The following is a 19588-nucleotide window of genomic DNA, read 5'->3' as shown; positions in this document are numbered from 1 at the left end:
AATTAGAGACTGGTCTGAACCAAAACCCCAAACCTGAACCCCTGCCTCCACACACCAAATTTCAGTGCTGTCTGGATCTAGGAAATAGAAGTCAGACAATTTTTATCATGCTGTTCTCTGAACACAGCTCAGCACCTGGACACTGGCTCAGATCCGGGAGTCCAGAAAAGCTTCATACAAAGCAGGTTGAAAGGGGGGGTACAAAGCTGGTGGAAACTTCCCCTTTACACTCCCACAATATTGTGGCCTCTGTGTGTAGGTCCAGGCCCCAGTGTAAATTGGAGGAGCCTGAGAGCTGCTCTGACTTACCCTGGCATCTATGTACTCCAAGACACTGAAACCACAGCTGGAGATCATCACAGCTGCGGGGTGTCCCAACCACACACCCCTTTCTTTGGGCACACCCCCACACTAGCAGCAGGGAGGTGCAGAAAAGAAGCAAGTATGCTGGCTCTGTCTTGCACTGCCATGAGCCTACTGTGGCTGGATACGCTGGGCCAGAACCACCACCACAGGGGTACCAAGAAGCAGTCATACTTCACCAGACACTCTCTCCCAATATTCAAGCTACCATTCCAATATACACAACTATACTTGGGTACAAATCAGAGCAACATAGTGCTATTTTTTAAACCAAGTCTCATCTCCCCATACAGAGCAAACGCCTTTAAACCATTAATATTGCTACTTAATAATGGAAGAGTTTCAGGAGTGAACATAACCCTTCCTGAGTACCTGTTTCCTTCTTTCTTCCATCAAGACTATGGATTACAGTCCTACCGAAAAGAGGATTCTTGTGAGGGTGCTAGCACATATCAGCAGCGTTTGATGCAGATCTACTTGGCTCCTGAGGCCCATTCATTGTCAGACTATGTCCCCACTTCCATGGCAGATGTGTACAGGTGACGATAAACTTCCTGTCTCTTTCTTTCTCAGGTGACCAAATAAATAGTTAAGCTAAATTCCAAAGCTATACCAGGGTGAATTTGGTGGATTGTGATTAAAAATTGATTCTTATTTAGAGAATAATTTAGATGCCAGGATCTACCCTTCCAAGATTGGGAGCCAAAATCTCAGCTTGGTAATGCTGGTGTAAATCCAGAGTAACTCCATTTGTTTTTATGGAGCTATTCTGGATTTGAATCCAGGTAAATGGATATAAAAAACTAGCCCTGGGTCTATGGTGTTTTTTTTTTTAAATCACTTCCTCCCTTGTGTTTTCCCTGTTGAAAAAAAATTACTACTTAGCTAATGGCAATATTCTAAGACTTAAAATGGAGCAGTTTTCCAATGGGTCAGCAAAACTCATCCATAGTATATTTCCATATGCAATGAGAACAGAGTGGTTTTGCTGAATACACTGGATGGCTATATTTTATATGGAGAGAAAAAACAGCTACTTCGAGGAAAAGAATGCTCTTGAGTAAACTCTGTGCCTTTCTTTCTGAGAGAACCCAGAGGGCAATACTTCACAATCACTCATCTGCCCAGAGGATGCTATCATGCCAGGTTCTAGTCTACCCCTCCTCCTATTCAAACATGTACAGGGGTTTACTAGGAGGGTTGCAAGGAGAAGAACGGTTCTGTGGTTCAGGCACTGGATTAGGAATCTGGAAACCTAGGTTTACTCCCTTGTTCTATCACAGAATTCCTGTGTAGCCTTGGGCAAGTCATTTATTCCCTCTGTATCCCATGAGTAAATGACAGTACTATTTAGTCTTTTTGGACTCTGAGAGCTCTGTGGCAGAGATGGTCTCTTACCTAGTCTTTGTACAGTGCTTAGCACAATGGGGCCCTGATCTTGGTTGGGCCTTCTAGGGGCTACTGGAATAATAAATAATTAGGGGTAGTGAAGGAATAAAGGCTGTGGTGTGCAGAGGTCTGCTTTTGTATTTCCATCTCTTCTGACCCAGCCAGAGCATTTGAGCAACAAGGAATTTTTAAGAGACAAAACAGCCAAATGCACTCCCTCAGTGGAAGAAAGCTATCCACAATATTGCACGATTAAAAACATTTATAGTGCGATTAATCGCACTGTTAAATAGAATACCGTTTAAATGTTTTTATATTTTCTACATTTTCAAATATATTGATTTCAATTACAGTGCTGAAGTGTACAGTGCTCACTTTATATTTATTTTTGATTACAAGTATTTGCACTGTAAAAACCCCAAAAATAGTATTTTTTCAATTCACCTCATACAAGTACTGTAGTGCAATCCCTTTATCATGAAAATACAATTTACAAATGTAGATTTTTTGTTTCATAACTGCATTCAAAAAACAAAACAATGTACAATTTTAGAGCCTACAAGTCCACTCAGTTCTACTTCTTGTTCAGCCAATTGCTCAGACAAACAAGTCTGTTTACATTTGCAGGAGATAATGCTGCCCGCTTCTTGTTTACAATGTCACCTGAAAGTGAGAACAGGTGTTCACATGGCACTGTTGTAGCCAGCATCACAAGATATTTATGTGCCAGATGCACTAAAGATTCATATGTCCATTCATGCTTCAACCACCATTCCAGGGGACATGCGTCCATGCTGATAATGATCCAAAGCAGTGCAGACTGACGCATGTTCATTATCTGAGTCAGATGCCACCAACAGAAGGTTGATTTTCTTCTTTGGTGGTTCGACTTCTGTAGTTTCCACATCAGAATGTTGCTCTTTTAAGACATCTGAAAGCATGCTCCACACCTCGTCCCTCTTAGATTTTGGAAGGCACTTCAGATTCTTAAACCTTGGGTCGAGTGCTGTAGTTATCTTTAGAAATCTCACTCTTTGCGTTTTGTGAAAGCTGCAGTGAAAGTGTTCTTAAAATGAACAACATGTGCTGGGTTCCCATCTGAGTCTGCTATAACACGAAATACATGGCAGAATGCGGGTAAAACAGAGCAGGGGACATACAATTCTGCCCCAAGGAGTTCAGTCACAAATTTAATTAACACATTTTTTTAACAAGCGTCATCAGCATGGAAGCATGTCCTCTGGAATGGTGGCTGAAGCATGAAGGGGCATACGAATGTTTAGCATATCTGGCATGTAAATACCTTGCAATACCTTCTGATGGCTGTTTGGGGACTTTTTTATGAATTCATTGTTAACGGCGACAGGGTTGTTCTACTCACTGCTGGATGACGCTGCCTCTTGGCGATTTTGGGGATTAGTTCAGTCAGGCCAACACCCCTTCCAGCACTTACACCCAGTCAGTTTCTCCTATGCAGCCCCTCTCTCACTACAGGAACAATAGCATCCTTTTCGTGACTCAGCCCTCCAGCCAGGTCACTATTGTGGTTTCCCATTCCAGGGGGCTGTGTGTGTGGGGGGGGCATGCATTAAGGTGCTTGCTCCCCAGACCAGTCCTCTGCTTCACTGCCGCACAGTGCCACTCCCACAGCAGCGAGCAGGAGAACTTGGGCCCACCCTCTACTCCAGGTTCCAACTCAGACACCCTCTACACAGCTGCCAAGGTCTGTTCCCTTGCTGCCTTTCCCTGAGCCAATCCCACACCTGCTAGGGGTTTGCTAGGGCCTTCCCCACTCTTTGAGATTTGCCAGTCTCTTCACTCCCTCCTCCCAGCAAGTCATTGTAGGCAACTTGTCTCTGAAGCCCCTCAACCATTTCTCCCAGGGAGTAACTATAGACTTCACCCTTCTGTCTCCTCTGCTCTCAATTTCCTGTCTTTTGTAGAAGCCCCACCTGTCCCTCACAGATAAGCGTCTCTCTAATTAGCTGCCTCCAACTCAAGATCCCCTGTCTGCAGCCTAATTAGCTGATTTGGTCCACCTGGCCTAACTTATCTTTTGCAGGGCCAGTGTGGGGAAGCACGCTAACATCAAATGATTTCAATAAATTCTTCCCCCTGTTATCACTAAACACCCACCAAAAAGGAAATATTCTGCAGAGAGGTTTGTTAGTTTATGTCTTGGATTCATGTGTATTACTGTCTTCTGCAGAATCATACACGTATTACGCTGAGACCTGCCAGGACGCTGCTAATGACCATTAGCCATTTCAAGCCAGATTTTTAACTTCAGTGGGAGTTAGGTGCTTTTGAAAATCCCACTAGCTGCCTCTCTGCATTTTTAAGTGCCTAAATACCTTTACAAATCTGGCCCCAAATGGCTTGGCTGTCTGAAGATTGAACCCAGCTGTGCTGTTCTATTTCTGTGCTGGGCCTGACTACAGAGCGATTGAGTGCTTGAGCGCCAGTGCTCCTTGGGTTATGGTGCTCCACGCAAGCCGCTGTTTCGCAGCCGTGTCTCATGCCTTTTGTTTCGTCACTGCCTCCCATCCAAACAGCATCACGTTTCCCAGTAATGCTGCCTTAGTTTGATATGCTTTCAGCTTGCAGCGGGCAAAGTGCACAGGTTTAGGCTACGTAGCTGTAAATTTGTGACTGAGCTTGCCTCTTGGAGCCATATCTTGCCAAGACCTTTCCTTAAAACAGAGTGCCGGGGGGTACATTGTTCATGCCTTCGGCAACTGAACACTGCACTGAAGTTAAAAGGTTACTGAGATCCCTGTTACAGCTCAACCTGCCAACCCGAAGTGCCTGCAAAGTCTGTCTGTGCTACAGGGCAGACAACCCTTCCTTGGCAAATACATGGCAACCGGTGAAATCAGACAGAGGAACGTAGCACCAGAGTTCCCAAGCAATCCAGCAGGAGAGTTCCTCCAAAAGAGACTGCGAGCGCTGTCCATCTAGCCCGGGTTCACTAGTGCTTGGCATCTATGCTGTAATAGACCTGGTGTTTGGCACTATGAGAAGGTGCTTAGCCACCCCAGCATGTGACCGTGTGTATTGCTGGCCAAAACACCCTGGGCCCAATTCTGCAGTCCTTAGGCATCCAAAAGGTCCATTGATTTTCCTGAGAATGTGTCCCAAATAAGGATGGATTAGTGACTGGGGGGAAAAAAAGAAGAAAAAGAAAAAAAAAGCAGGGAGTGAGGGAGATGTGCAAAAATGTCATCCTTTTCTTCAAAAGGCTCCGTTTGCAATATATTCACTCCAATTATTTGTCTGTAATATTGCAGTTATTCCATCATTTTATTAGAGATCGCAACAAGAAGTGACCCTGTGCAGGTAAGAGTTGAAGAGCTATTTGTGAAGTTCCTCATAATTTTGATTCTGCTGCCATTGAAGTTATTCTCAAAACTCCAGTTGACTTCAGTGGGAGCCGGATTGGGCTCACAGTACTGTGTTCACAAGGGTATATATTCCCATCATGGATCAAAATCTTCAGTGCTTACTCAGGGCTGGATCTTTATTTTGATTACACTGATTTAAATCCAATTCCAGTAGAGCCACGCTACCAGTGTAAGATTCCTCCTGGCCCCACCAACCCCTGGGATACCCGAGAGAAATGCAGTGGAAAAGATAATACAGCTTCTGTTCTATTCTTTTTTTCTGGGTACGCTCTGTGGGGCTGGAGTGGGGATGAGGTATGTCACTCCCAGCCTTACCATTGGCCTGCCCACCCGTCCTGTGGCCTGCTCAGTTTCCAGTCCTCCCACAATACAGCCCCAGACCCACAAAGCACCTTGATAGGATCCAAAGCTGGGGGGACAGTGATGGGGTAGCTGTTGAACCTCCATCTATGGGGAAGGTGTTGTCTATACATGGATTCAGGGTAAATGATCTATGCGAAACTGTTTGCATAAATGATGGGGAGGGATAGCTCAGTGGTTTGAGCATTGGCCTGCTAAACCTAGAGTTGTGAGTTCAATCGTTGAAGGGGCCATTTAGAGATCTGGGGGAAATGGGGGAGGGGGAATTGGGATGACGAGTTGGGGGTGGGTATGGGCCCTGCTTTGAGCAGGGGGTTGGACTAGATGACCTCCTGAGGTCTATGATTCTATGTGCATCAAAATCAACATAAGGTGACCTGAAAAAAACCCGTGTAACAACTCTGGCTCCATAAAACAATTTGGCTTAAAAATAACTCTAGTGACCTGCACTTATGATTATGGTTCTTCTACTGTTAACTGTTCATGCCAGTGGCCCAATGTGGTCCTTCAGCTTCACAGGGGGCTCTTGCTGTGTCTGATGTTTTCAATAATTTCAAGAGCTGCTCCCCTTCGATGTAGGCTGAGCTCAGATCTTGTCAGCTGAGTGAGAGCTTGGAGACAGCTGTCTGTGGCACAGTGAGATATGTAGGCCTCTTCTGTACTCAGACATAAAAGCCCTAATCTGGAACATTTCCAATGGAGAGATAAAAGGAAGGCGTCTGTACAGGAAGTGATAGGCAAGAATATGTCCCAAACATGACAATAGGGGTGTATTTTCAACATGATGGATGAGAAAACTACCAGCTATTCTTTCTTTCCTTGATTGGTGTATTCAGTGCTTTACATCGTTATTATGGATTTCTTTTCACTGCTGTCCCCATTCCTGTTCTCCCAACATTGTTTTCTCAAGGATGATTCTCATTCAGCGGAATATTCATCGTGCCTGCCTCTGACAGAATTAATTTCAGGAAAGTCTGAGAATTCCTGTCCATGCCCTACAGACTATGTGGAGGTAAATAAGGTTATATAGTCTCTCCCACAAAAATCTTCATTGAGGTGAACTTCAGATTGCAGGCACATGACAGTGGTTTCAGTGCAATATTCCTTTGAGGAATGTAAACATTATTTTTAACTTAGAAGCCCAGGAAATGCAGAGTTAAGAGTGTACTTTTTAAGCATGGCACCATAAAATGCTCTTTAGCTTTAATAGCCACTACAGGTATGTCTACACTTACAACGCTATTGTGGCACAACTGCAGTACTTCAGTGTACACACTCACGCCCGTAACGGGAGGAGTTTTCCCATCACTGTAGTTAATCCAGCTCCCCAATAGGTGGTAGCTAGCTCGGTGGAATAATTCTTTCATCAACCTAGCCCTGTCTACACCAGAGGTTAGGTCGGCATAGTTACATCTCTCAAAGGTGTGTATTTTTCACACCCTTGAGAAATGGAGCTATGCTGATGTAAGCTTTCAGTGTGACCAGCCCTATGAAGGAGCCATTATTCTGCCAAATGGAAAATTTCAGTTTGTCCCCCAAAAGTTTCAGGGCAGTAATGTTTCAATATTCAGTCACTGGAATTGTATGGCTTTTAATTTTGTTATCAAGTGTCAAGTCCATCTACATATTTAATATCAGTGAAGCTTTATTGTTAGCATTTGAAAGTCAGTTAGTAAATTATAGTATGTGTCTGGGGCAATGTCTGTTTTTTAAATGAGATTAAAGGTCTGAGTCTCGTTGACACTAAGTGCTGGTCTGCATGCACAATTGCGCCGGTTTACTAAAAAATGTGTCTTTAAACCAATTTAGTTAAACTGGTTCAAGTTTTTGTGCAGGCACTCTTAGTTCACTTTAAGAGTGTCATAGCTTAGCTTCCCAACTTAAATAAAACCAAGCTACCCTTAAACGGAAATAAGATTGTCTACACTGAGTTTTACATTGATTTAACAAAATCAGTTTTTAAACCAAGTTAAGTTAAACCAGTACAACTTCTGTGAATAGATAAGCCCTAAAGCCAATTTCCACCACTCCGGGAGCATAAAGTGGCCTAGTGTAAATAAGAACTGGGCCCAAAGTTTCAAAAGTATTTGACAGAGGAAACCAAGCATCGCTTTTGAACATTCCAGTGTTTCTCCCAGTAGCACATTCATTTACTAATGCTATTGAATTACATGGGCCAGATTATCAATCAGTGTAAATCAGTGTAGCTCCAGAGACTTCAACGTAGCTATGTCATTTTACGCCAGTTGATAATCTGGCCCCAAGTTCACAAATGGTCCAAGATATAGCACTCGAAGGAAAACCTATCTGTACCTTGAACTATTAAGGGCCATTTGCTTTCTTTCTCCCTTTCCCTGTTTCAGCTAATCAGGAGGTGCAGGAAAACCAACCCAACCCAAAGGCCTACATTTGAGCAAGTCAAGAAGTTACTGTACAAGATGAATCCGAACAAAGTTAGTCCAGTCGACATGATGATGACTCTGGTAAGCTTAATAGATTCTTAATCAAACCAGAAAACAAGCCAGGCAGGACTTAACATACCCACCTGCCGCCAGCTCTCCCTTCTAATCACTTGGAATGGTCTTGTCCTTTGATGTCATGCCCATTGTTTGCCAAGACGAATAACAAACACTCATTGACCTCTAGTAGAATTAGCCAGACTCCTTGTTGTTTTTGTGGAAGCTACAGTTAACTTTGAGTCCCAGGTTCCAATCTAGCCTCTTTCCTTCAGTTCAGTTCTCAATTTTGTTTAGGGCTGAATTAAAAAAAAATGTGATAACAATTGTTTCTTAAAAATGCAGGTGGTGGAAATCCTGTCCTCCCTCCTCGGGTGCACGGCTTCCCAGGTGCAGCTGCAGTTGAAGCCGAGTTTACTTTATATCAAGAGCACAGCTCTCCAGAGGCATCTTGAGTGCTATTGTGCAAGGCTTTGGTGGTGGGAATGGGGCTTGTGGTTCCATCATCTATTGCCACTCAGAGTAGGGGTGCACAAGCCACAGCATGGCCTAATGCAGCTCTGTGATCTGTTGGTGGAGGCTTGAGACTTGGATTCATATGTGGTCCCTGGAGGGTCTCAATGCACATCTCCACAACTGGTACTGTGCACTGATATCCAGGACTTGGCTCCCAATGATTATGTAGAATTCGAAAGCAATGGGGCAAATTCTGCCTTCAGAAGCATGAGATCTTACTGATTTCCTGTGGGAGCCATGAATGTACCTAAGGACAGAATTTGGTCTAGAAAAAAATAATCTAGACCAACTTTTCACCTGTGCCCATCTAAATGTTACCAAACCAGAACCAGCAAAATGCTGAACTCCCTGCTGTTTATAAACATGAACACCTTAGTGAATGGATTATATTATGGAATCTGTTTGTCCTGCTTAGATGGAGAAATACAGCAAACACCTGGAAGTAGTAGTTGCAGAACGAACCCAGGACTTAATGCATGAAAAGCAGAAGACTGATCGTTTATTATATAGTAAGTCAATCATATTACAGAAAATATAGGATATTCTGAGCAGTAGTAATTGCAATTTAGCTTTCCTAGGGGCAAGCAATGGAAGAAACTACCTTTTTATAGGTCATCCTTTAATATAGTTCCTCCATGCAAGATTCAATAGATATTTATCATTTCTTCATAGTTCCCCCCCCCAAGAAAATAAATACTTTTACATTGACTAGTTAATATTCCAGCTTCCTCGACGTTTTGAGACCCTCTTCTGTTGCTGAGAATGTCATCTTGTGCAGTTCTAGGCATGCTGGAGGATCCTGGGGAGCTCATAGAGGAGTTGGGTTCTTTTGTAGATTGTGCACTATAGAATTCCACAAGAGGATGGGAATGAGAGGAAAGACAGAGACAACAAGGGAGAGAAATCAGGAAGGAGAGAAAGGGAAAAGGAGAGAGAAATGAGGGAGAGAGAAAAGACCAGAGATGAAACACAGAGGAGGAGAGGAGACAGAAGGCAGGAAAGAAAAGACAGAGGAAAACAAAAGAGAGGTAAAGACGGACAGAATCAGAGATGGGCCTGGTTACATCTAGACTTCCCCTGACTTTGGAATGTTTAGCTCCCAAGCTTTCTTCTAGCCCTGTATCGATCCATGGGCCAGCTACACTAGGATTCAGATAGGATGTGTGATTCCAATTCAAGCCTATCTCTAATAGTAACACTAGTTGTAATAATAATTAGAATTCATAACAAGCAGCACATATGGGCAAGTTCTGACATAAGTTACACTGGTGTCAAACTGCTATAACTTCATTGATTTCCACAGAGTTACTCTGGATTTACCAGGCTGTAAGTGAGGGCAGATTTTATCCCTACGTTTTTTCCAATGTCAAAGCATTTTACATTCATAAACATTTCTTTTGCTTTCTATATCTGAGTGGGGAAAAATCAGATTAAGCTAATTTTATCCTTTTCATGCATTTCTCACCCTACAATAATAGTTGACAATCTCGCTTTGTGCTCTAAAATAGGTATGTTACCCAAGCAAGTAGCAGATGATCTGAGGCAAGGAAAACCTTCACAAGCCCAAAGTTACGTAATTGCCACCATCTTTTTCAGGTAAGTGGGAATGGGTGGATTTAGGACTATAACTTACCTGCACAAAACAATTGTGGTCAAGTCACTTTTAGAGAGGAGGCAAATAATGTCCATGAAACACAAACATTAAACTTTTTATTTGAGTGAGACCATAATGGACGTTTGCGAATTTCCACCTGTGGAAAGGAGTGCTGTTAAAATGCAGTGGATAAAACCTTTGTTCCAGGCACATAATTTCTGTCAAAGCTGTGATCACTGGTGCAAAAATGGCAAAATTTTCCTCAGGGCAAATTTGTGAATTTCTATGAAAGGTCACAAAATTGCCCTTTTTTATGTTAAAATGAATGAAGTGGAAAGTGAGACTATCACATGGCTGGAAGTCTAACACTCGGTAATACATCACCTCTAGCAGTTAAAAGAAATATTTAGTGCCCAAGTAAAGACATCAGGATTGGTCCCTAAGGTGGAAAAACAATACATACATCAAACATGTTTTTACAGACTTTATTTGGCTTTCGCCATTGAACAGCATGGTAAAAGGTACAGAGGTGAGTCGCTGTCCACAATTTAAAGAGCCAGCTGCTCAATCCATGACAGAGGTAGGATATTACATCCACTTTTTCTTGTGTGCATAGTCTAAAACCAAGGACCTTTTATCCACAAAGTCTGGTTGTAGATGAAAAATTGTCTGCTCCGTTGGAAAGTGAAGCTGACTTAGTTTTATCCGGTCTTTGGTACTGAAGGGATCTCTTCTCAGCCTAAGCAAATGTTTTAAAGAGGAAGATCCCCAGCCAGAAAGAGAGACTTCAAAACAAACTGAAAAAACAAATTCAGGGATGGGTTGTGGTTGTGGTGGGGTCAATACCTCCAGCTGAGAAAATAGTACTGCATGGGAAGATGTGTCATTGTGTTCATGTTTAACCAGAACACCTGACTGGATGGTGTTTAGCCAAACACCTGACTGGACAGTGTTTGTTCTCTTGTTGTGCCTTACCAGTGACATTGTTGGCTTCACTCAGCTATCCAGCACCAGCACACCTTACCAAGTAGTGGACTTCTTAAACAAACTCTACACTACCTTTGATGAAATCATAGACAACTATGATGTCTACAAGGTGGAGACGATAGGAGATGCCTGTAAGTTCCCTGTGCTGTGGGCAAGTGGGGATTTCATAAGAGGCTTAGGAGAAGAAGGGCTCAAAGCATAAGAATAACCAGTCCAGGGGATCTGAATAGCTCATTACCGCATTAAGGACCAGAATAATTACATTCTGAGAGGGGAGAGTCCTAACACTGCCCTAATGAAGACGGTTCATTCCCCCCCCCCTACATGTTCATAGTATTCCATTAAACTCAATGAAAGGAGAGAAGTGGGTGGAGATGAACAAATCCTTCTGTGTTTGATTTCTGTGCCCTGCAGGGTCCAGTCTTAGATGTTGGCAACAGACCAATCATGGCTGGTTCACTTGATGGCTTGCGCTTTACAGAAATGTATGACTCTCAGATGAACCAATGCCAGCAACCCATCCCATCCCCACACCTTCTGCCCAAGACTCCCTCTCCTAAATGTTATCATTGCTGTCTTCTCAAGCAGGGAGTGGTAGCCTTATCCTCCTTCCGACTCTGTATGGGGCTGGAGGCTCTCTCTCTGGGTTCTTTCCCCCATTTTGTAGGTTTGCAAGGGGTGGCTGCCACTAAAACTACTCTTGCACCAAATCCTCCAGGATTTTGGGGGCAATGGATTCTGAACCCCTCAATGTTAATGGTAGTGATGAAACGCCTCTTGCTGCAGCAGCTGTTGCACACATTAGGGATCCCAAGCATCTTAGCTATCATTTGGTTTCTAGAGTACTCAAATGGATTCCCTAGCCAGAGAGCTAGTCTATAGACTATCTCTGCCCTTGCTGCTCAGTGTAGGAGCCAGTTTCAGAAGGAATGGGGGAAGACTCCTGAGGGATTTGTGGTTCCTTGCCATTTCCTGGTGACACCCACCTTAAGCTAGAAGAGCTGATACCCTTCATGAGGCCCTGTGCCCCTTCTCCAGAGTCCTTGAATGTGGGGAAGGGTAAGAGGGAAGTGCAAAGTTTTGCACAGCTCTAGAAATTAACCACTCAAAATATTGTACTGTGTTTCCTGTCCTGGATTTGTTTCTGGAGGTCTTTGCGCTAAACTCAGAACTAGCCCAGTAGAACTAGCCCAGTGTGTGAAAGGGAAATAGCATTTTTTAGCTAAGGCCAGCATCCTTCTAGCAAATGCCTGCTTAAAATGACTCGTGTTGAAGGCTGATGAGGCTGTATTTTTGTTTTGAGACATGGTAGTGTCGGGGGTACCCAAAGAGAATGGTATTCGTCATGCTAGTGAAATAGCAAGTATGGCTCTAGACCTGGTGGCCGTGTGCAAGACATTTAGGATTCCGCACAAACCCAACACCCAGCTAAAGATACGAGCAGGAATCCACTCAGGTATGTGGGTAGGCTGCCATCTGGCAAATGTTTGTAATAGCATCTTGTCTATGTAAAGAGTGAGCTGAATTTTCAGCCATGGGCTGAGCATCCCATTTAACGTTCATAGCCCCAGGTAGCTGCAGTATCACCTTATCCTGAGAATCCAAGATCCTGTGACAAGGCAGTTACTGCTGAGTGGCAACTGCTGAGTTTTAAAGGACCCTCACCATCCCTCTGACATGGATGCTTTTGCAAAGAGTGCCCCACCAACCAGACTGGGTGGAGCAGATCCACACTTGTGCCTCACAGAAGGAGAGAGAAAGCTGATGCTAATACAGGCTGGGGATGGTAATTCTGTTGCCATTGCTAGTCCCAGTTAGTTGTTCGTGATCCCAAAAGAGCGTTTTCTCACATCCTTGACTCAGCCCCCACACTTACGCTTTCTCTGCTCCCTGATCTGGGTCACCATCTGATTTTCCCACTCATCCACATGCCTGGTTGGCAATACGGAGTCTGGATTAGACCAGCACACATGTTGTGATGCTCAGCACTGTGGCATGCGGCCCCAACAAGACCATTAGCCCTGGTTATCTCAACAGCAGAGCAAACTCTTCTCATTTTAAAGCAGAATGGGCTGACATCACAGACGCAAAGCTAAGATTCAATGGAGATGCCTAGGAATAGAAAGCTCCTCGGCTATTGTCAGCAATATATGAGCTTGGTTCCTGCTCTTGCTTTTCCAGCTGCTTATTGTGTGCAGGGCCAGCCTAAAGTATTTTTTGTGGGGCCTAGTGTGAACAGATCCTGTGGAGACCCTGTCATGGGTCCACTTACCACAGTGGCACCTCCTCACAGGGACTAGCTCCGCCAGCCAGTATGCCTTCTCCTTATGGTGTCTCTCCCGTTGTTGTCTCAGCTTGCAGATCCCCCTCAATCCAAGTACCGCAGAGTCCTCTTCATGACTCGGCTCTCTGGCCACATCACCATCCATGTTTCCCCTTTCCGGGCGGAAGTATCTCTGTCAGTAGTCCAGCCACTTCCCCAGTGGCAAGTGGTGGGGACTCAGGCCCACCCACTACTCTGGGTCCCAGCCCAGGGACCCTGTCAATGGCAACCACATGCTGCATCTCCTCAACTCCCCTTATGACTGCTATGCTTTCCTGGGCCTCTTCCCCTGGCCCCCAGCACCTGCTCTGCCCTCAGGGCCTTCAGGCACTGCTCCATCCAGGTACTAGCACTCCTTCCTCTAACTAGGAACACAATCTTCCCTCCTTGAGCTCCAGATAGTTACACGCCCTGCTCTGCTCCCTGGCCCTTCTTATATAGGCCTGCTGGGCCTGGATTGGCTGCTCCTCACAGCCTCCCTCCTATTGGCCACTTCCTCACGCAGCCTCCCTCGGCCTCTTTTAACCCCTTACGTGCCAGTGTAGGGCAGACACTCCATCAAAGACCCATCTAGCTCTCTGCTCACCTATGACCAGGCCCTCCTCCCCACATCTTTCTATGTACCCATAGCAGCTCCTGCCTTCCTGTGATCCCTCCATCCCAGCCCTCCCCTGCTTATGAGGCTCTTGGGCTTCTGGTGACTCACCTACATAGACCTGGAAGTCAGTAGTGGAGCTGAAGCACAACTTGTCAAATGCAGGGGGTGGTTAAGACAGTATCGGCATTTATACCTTGTTATGGTGCAATGCAACCAGACAGGACTGCAAATTGGGAACTGGGGACACTGGACCAGAGCTGTGTGTGGTGCTGGGCCCTGTGCAACCACGGAGATTACATAAGCCTAAGGGCCATTCTGAGTGTGAGTTAAAAACATCTCCCAGAATAGTTGGCTTTCTTTTCTTCAATAGGGCCAGTCGTAGCTGGAGTTGTTGGAACCAAAATGCCCCGGTACTGCTTGTTTGGAGACACTGTCAACACAGCTTCCAGGATGGAGTCCACCAGTGAGGGTAAAGAACAGCCAAATGCTGGGGCAATGCTTAGCACATTTTAATGAGTTGTGGAGGGCTGAGTTCTGAGTCCAACCCTGGCTTAAGTGGGTGCAACTCCCAACCTCAGGAGGCTTTTGACTTGAGGGCTCAATTGTCCAGCCAAGATCCACACACAAAGAGGGGAATGTACATGCATGGCTTTCCCCTCTTGTGAAAAAGGGGGCTCCACTGCCTTGTGACAACCTCCCCTCTTCCTCCAGGCCCAAGAGAGGGGTCTCCAAGGGTCCAGAGTTCCTTAGGAGATGGGGCAGGCTGCAATCAGGCCCCGGAGCAGCACAGGATTAGCAGGGAATGTTCATTGTTCCTCCTTCCCTGCACTCAGCGGAGCTATAGAAGAACTATAATATGTTCCATGGCCCACCCTCCTCAGTGTAACTTCCCTTTAAATGTGGAGTCTAGGAGACTGCTAGTGACTGCAGAAAGTTTGACAGCCTGGCTCCATTGGAGCTGCACCCCCAGTCAGTGGAGGTGGGGGCAGTGTGTTGCATGGGGAAGCAAACCCTATCGTCCAGCAGAATGATTAGGGAGAAATCTTCATGAGAAAATCTTCAGGAAGAATTCTTCTTCAGCTCCTCCCAGGGACTCACGGGGTCCCGAGTTTGGTTAGCAAGCTTTATCTTTAGCTGAGCTGATAATTAAAAGCTCAGGATCTGAAATCTGATTTGATCTGAGCTCCAGGGGCCAGAAAAAGCTGAATGAGCCAAAACTGGGCTTTTTTTTTTAGACATATATTTGTTCCTCTAATCCATAAGAGAAAGAAGGTTACATAGTTTGTTGGATGGGGCTACAATGCTTTTCAAATGTATTAAAACAGGGCAATTTTTCAATATGTTTTAAAGGGCTGTTCCGCTCTGAAAAGTGACTCTCAAAATTGTCATGATGGGGTTTAATATGTCCATTGTGCCTTACTGATTCCATATCAAATTTGACCAATTTTCAAATTGAAAGTGTATTTCCTCCCCCATCCTAACTGCTGGCATTGCAAACTCAACTTGTGGGTCTGAGAGTCAGGCTGGGTTCTTTCCTTCTCACTCATCATCACTAGTCTGAAGACTCTGCAGAACAAATTATGCCCTCAGTGACATCTGTTCACCCCCATCGTCCTCAACTCATGCTCTCAGTTATGTGTGCAACCTCATTAGCCTTCTGTCAACCTCCCAGTCTGCTCCCTTCCTCTTCTCCCTTTGCACTCTCCTGAAGTGAACTCATTTGATACCATAGCCTCAGCTAAAACTTTTATGCTGATGATTCCCAAATCTTTTCCTCCATCCCTCACATTTCATCTTCTCTTCAGTCATGTATCTCTGCCTATCTCTCACCTCTCCTTCTGGATGTCTTATCAACACTTCTAACACAGTGTGCTATGAAAAAGCTTCTCTTATAACCTTAATTCTCTCCTCTTTCCATGCTTCTTTTGAAATATTCATCTGAGGATTTCAAATAGCTTTACATACTGTAGGTAACTAACCCGGAGGACCTCACAGTGATAGGTTAAAAGTATTAACTTCAGTGAAATCCAGAGTTTCCATCCTGTGTGGACATAACATTTGTTTCTGTCCCAAATCAGGATGAAATGTCAAAATATCAAAACTTTTTGTGGGACAAATAGTTCAGAAAATTTTTCATCTGGAAATTATGGAAACATTTTATTTCAGCATTTTTCAATCTAAATTAAATGTTCTGAGATTTCTGAATCAAAATGCTGTGGAAAATGTTGATGTTAAGGAAACTGCTTTTTCTGTCAAAAAATCGTTCAGTGGAAAAATCCCCCCCAGCTCACGAATCATCCCCATTTTTACAAAAAAGTAAATTAAGTATCTTGTCCCACAGAGAATTAGTAGCAGAAATGGGAATAGAACCCATGAGTCCTGGCTCCCAGTCTCCTGCAATGGATGAGACAATAAGCATTTTGCATGAGTATAAATCCTTCCTTGGTTAAAGAAAAGATCATGTTGCCAGAATAATTCAGTAGAAGTATTTATACAGTTACAGGAAATGGCACCTTCCCTCTCTCTTTATTTATAGGCTTGGAGGCAGTGGGTGGGTGGAAATTTCTCTTAGCTTTAGTCTTTGTTCAAAAGTGAGTACACGGAGAAGGCAGTGGCTGTTCAGTGGCCACTGGCTAAAACTCCATATGGATTTCTTCCATGTGAGATAAAAGGGTCAGTTGTCAAGCAACTCCAGCCAGGCAGCTATAAAGAGCCGAAAAGTAATATCGAATACAGGATGTGATGTGAAGTGTTTGTTGACAGTCACATATGTGTCCTGAGATGGCCTACAAATTGACCAAGGACCTTTTGGTTCATCTGTGAGCATTTAAAATAACATGGTAGTGACAGCCAAGAAATGAAAAGAGGTAGGTGTCAATTCAATAATAATGACGCAGCCTGGGGGGCAGATGGAAGTTTAGTTGCTATTCATTGCTGGCTATGTCTTCAGTGGATAAATGGTTACAATAATATGGCAATTTCTCCCCCATCCAGCTCTTAAAATACAATGCAGTTCAAATACATACCAGCTGTTGGAGCATATTGGAGAGTACATATTAGTGTGTCGTGGGAATTTGCAAGTCAAGGTAAATAGGCAGCATTTGTGCTCAGCTTTTCAGAGGGGGAAAGTGTGAACTGTCTTCCTGAACGCCGTTGTTTTAACCCTTCATACCCTCCTCTCTCAGAGAAGGGCTTTACTGAGTCTGAGCGGTGCCTCCAGCTGAAGGGGCCTGGATGGAGTTCCATGGGAGGATCACTTGGAGGAGTTTGCTCAAGGGTGACATAAGCTGCTCCCAGGCCCAGCCAACTCCGGGAGCGAGGGCCCAAACATGGGATCCACACTCAGATTCACAGCTTGGCAAGCCACCCTGCTTGACTGCTTAAAATCAAACACGAGACTTTAAAATAGTGATAAACAATAAATGAACACAAACTTTGTGTTTGGAATCTGTCAATCCTAATGGCCCACATTTTGGGAAGTAATTTCATTCTCGGTGGGATTTTTTCTTTGTGGTGAAAATGGACCTTGAATAATCACAACATTTGGGAGGAATCTGAAGCCAGACCTCACACTGAATGTTGCAGGCAGCATCTCTCGCTCTGTAAGGGGCTGATAGAAAACTTGGCCCTGGACTTTGAAGGGTGTGAAATCTAGAACCCATTTTTTCATTTTGGGTCCCTATCTGTCTGGCTCATTGTCCTGCCATGTGAAGCATGCAGGTCAATGCCGAAGCGTCACACAGTTTTGCTTTGTGAAAACAATTTATTTCCATGGCCACTCTCTGAAACAGTCGCATGCCTATCTACACCACATGTACAACTGAATCCGGGGACTCAGTTACCACACAATTTCCCACTGACCCAATGACAACACAATTACAGTTTGTACTGTGGGTAGGACCTCACTATGTTGTAACCATGTCTCACAACCAGATTAAAGCTCTGGCCTGACCTTAGGACTTTAGCTAAGGCTTTGACTTCAGTAATGGAATATGGTAAAAACACAATTAGATCCAATCCACACTATAGATTGTTGTTGTCTTGTAAGTGGGTCAGGAGAAAAAACTGTGATAATGGCATCGCCTGATTCATTTGCATTTGTATTTGTAGTGTTGACAGACCCATAATTAAAATTAGTGAAACTTTATCAGAGATGAAGTGTTTTTTCCATCATTAATAGACGCAGTAGGAGTGGCTAGAGCACTTGTCTGGGACTCAGGGGATCTGAGTTCTATTTCTAGCTCTGCCATAGGCTGCTGGGGGATCTTGGCAAGTCATTTTGTCTCTCCATGCCTCAGTTTCCCTTTCTGTAGAATGAGGTAATGATACTGACCTCCTTTATAAAGCATGTTGAGATCTACTAATGAAAAGCACTATATAAGAGCAAGGTGGTATTATTATTACATCTTGACTTATTTTCCTCCTTAGGGGAAAGGAGACATGGTAACATACTGGCTAGAAGGAAAGCAGAATACTGCCATCCAGAAGAGAGCGCCCATCACTACCACAGCCTCTCAAGACCCTGATGGAACTACTTTTAGTTTGATTCCAGGAGTCTTGCCCAATGATCCTCTCTCAAGCCCAGCTTAAAGGGCATGGGTAGATGTTTCGTTGTTCCAGTTTCTCCTTGTTTTCAGTCTTTTAGATCTACCTGCCAAACTTCTCATGTGATCCAGAAGGGCCTGAGATCTTTGAAAGCTTCCATTGCCATGCCACGCCTAGAGGCAAAGCAAGAAATAGATGCTGCTCCCCCACAGCCTATCTGGATGCAAGGACAGTCATTAATCATAGCTCTCTCCCTTAGTCTGACGGGAACAAAAATAAAGAAGTAAAACAAATCACTGGCGACGACAAATGTGTGGATACCCAAGGAATTAAATGGATTCTTCTGTGTCACCAGCTATCCAGAGACCGGGATCAGACCTGTACAGCTGTCACTTAGGTTTTGGGGGGGAAAGCCCTGCAAACAGCCCCCATTATCAGACTTGGCACAAGCAGCAGGCTGGAGATGTCAGCATATTAACTCCTCTCGTGGTGAGAAGGTGAAAGGGGAGGCTGTGCTATTTAGTGCCCAGGGTGGTGATAAGCCTCGTGGGATTAATTTGTTTAACGTTTTGAAAGGAGGGATTGAAATGTGGACTTTGCTAGAACTGAAGGCCAGGTAGAGTAGGAGGGAACAATCTGGCCTAGTGGATAAAGCATTGGACTAAAAGAACTCAGGGGGTCTGGCTTCTTGTCATTAGCCATTGGAGTGACTTTGGGTAAGTCAGTTCACCTGTCTGTGCCTCGGTTTCCCCATCTGTAAAGCATGGATGATACTAACCTCCTTTGTAAAGTGCTTTGGGATCTAGGGATGAAAAGAGCTGGGGATTATTGAATAGGAGAAAGACTGTTTAAACAGTTCATGTCTTAGGCTGCTGTAAGCCCTCTCTGGAATGCTGGTCTGACACGCTTGGGTCAAAATCCACACCCCGAGCAACACAGTTATACCGACCTAACCCCTCGTGTGGACAGTGCTGTGTTGACAGGAGAGTTTCTCCCGTTGACATAGCTACCACCTCTCTAAGCCAATGGGAGAAGCTTTCCCATTGTCATAGG

The 19588-nt window shown here is 44.4% G+C and overlaps 1 protein-coding gene across 1 annotated transcript in view; it reads left to right on the top strand.

Moving 5' to 3' along the window:
- The window catches only part of LOC140911971 (atrial natriuretic peptide receptor 2-like), a 39245-nt gene extending 20665 nt beyond the window's left edge, over positions 1-18580 (top strand). Inside the window, exons 13-23 of the mRNA XM_073346128.1 lie at positions 761-902; positions 5043-5091; positions 6427-6528; positions 7880-7999; positions 8904-8997; positions 9997-10084; positions 11061-11200; positions 12373-12525; positions 14361-14459; positions 16985-17076; positions 18419-18580. Coding sequence (XP_073202229.1) covers positions 761-902; positions 5043-5091; positions 6427-6528; positions 7880-7999; positions 8904-8997; positions 9997-10084; positions 11061-11200; positions 12373-12525; positions 14361-14459; positions 16985-17076; positions 18419-18580 — 1241 coding nt within the window. The remainder of the gene's footprint in view (positions 1-760; positions 903-5042; positions 5092-6426; positions 6529-7879; positions 8000-8903; positions 8998-9996; positions 10085-11060; positions 11201-12372; positions 12526-14360; positions 14460-16984; positions 17077-18418) is intronic.
- The last annotated feature ends 1008 nt before the right edge of the window (positions 18581-19588 follow it).

Source organism: Lepidochelys kempii, chromosome 5 (assembly GCF_965140265.1).
Source record: "Lepidochelys kempii isolate rLepKem1 chromosome 5, rLepKem1.hap2, whole genome shotgun sequence".
NCBI lineage: Eukaryota > Metazoa > Chordata > Testudines > Cheloniidae > Lepidochelys > Lepidochelys kempii.
This window is presented reverse-complemented; position numbering and strand designations above follow the sequence as displayed.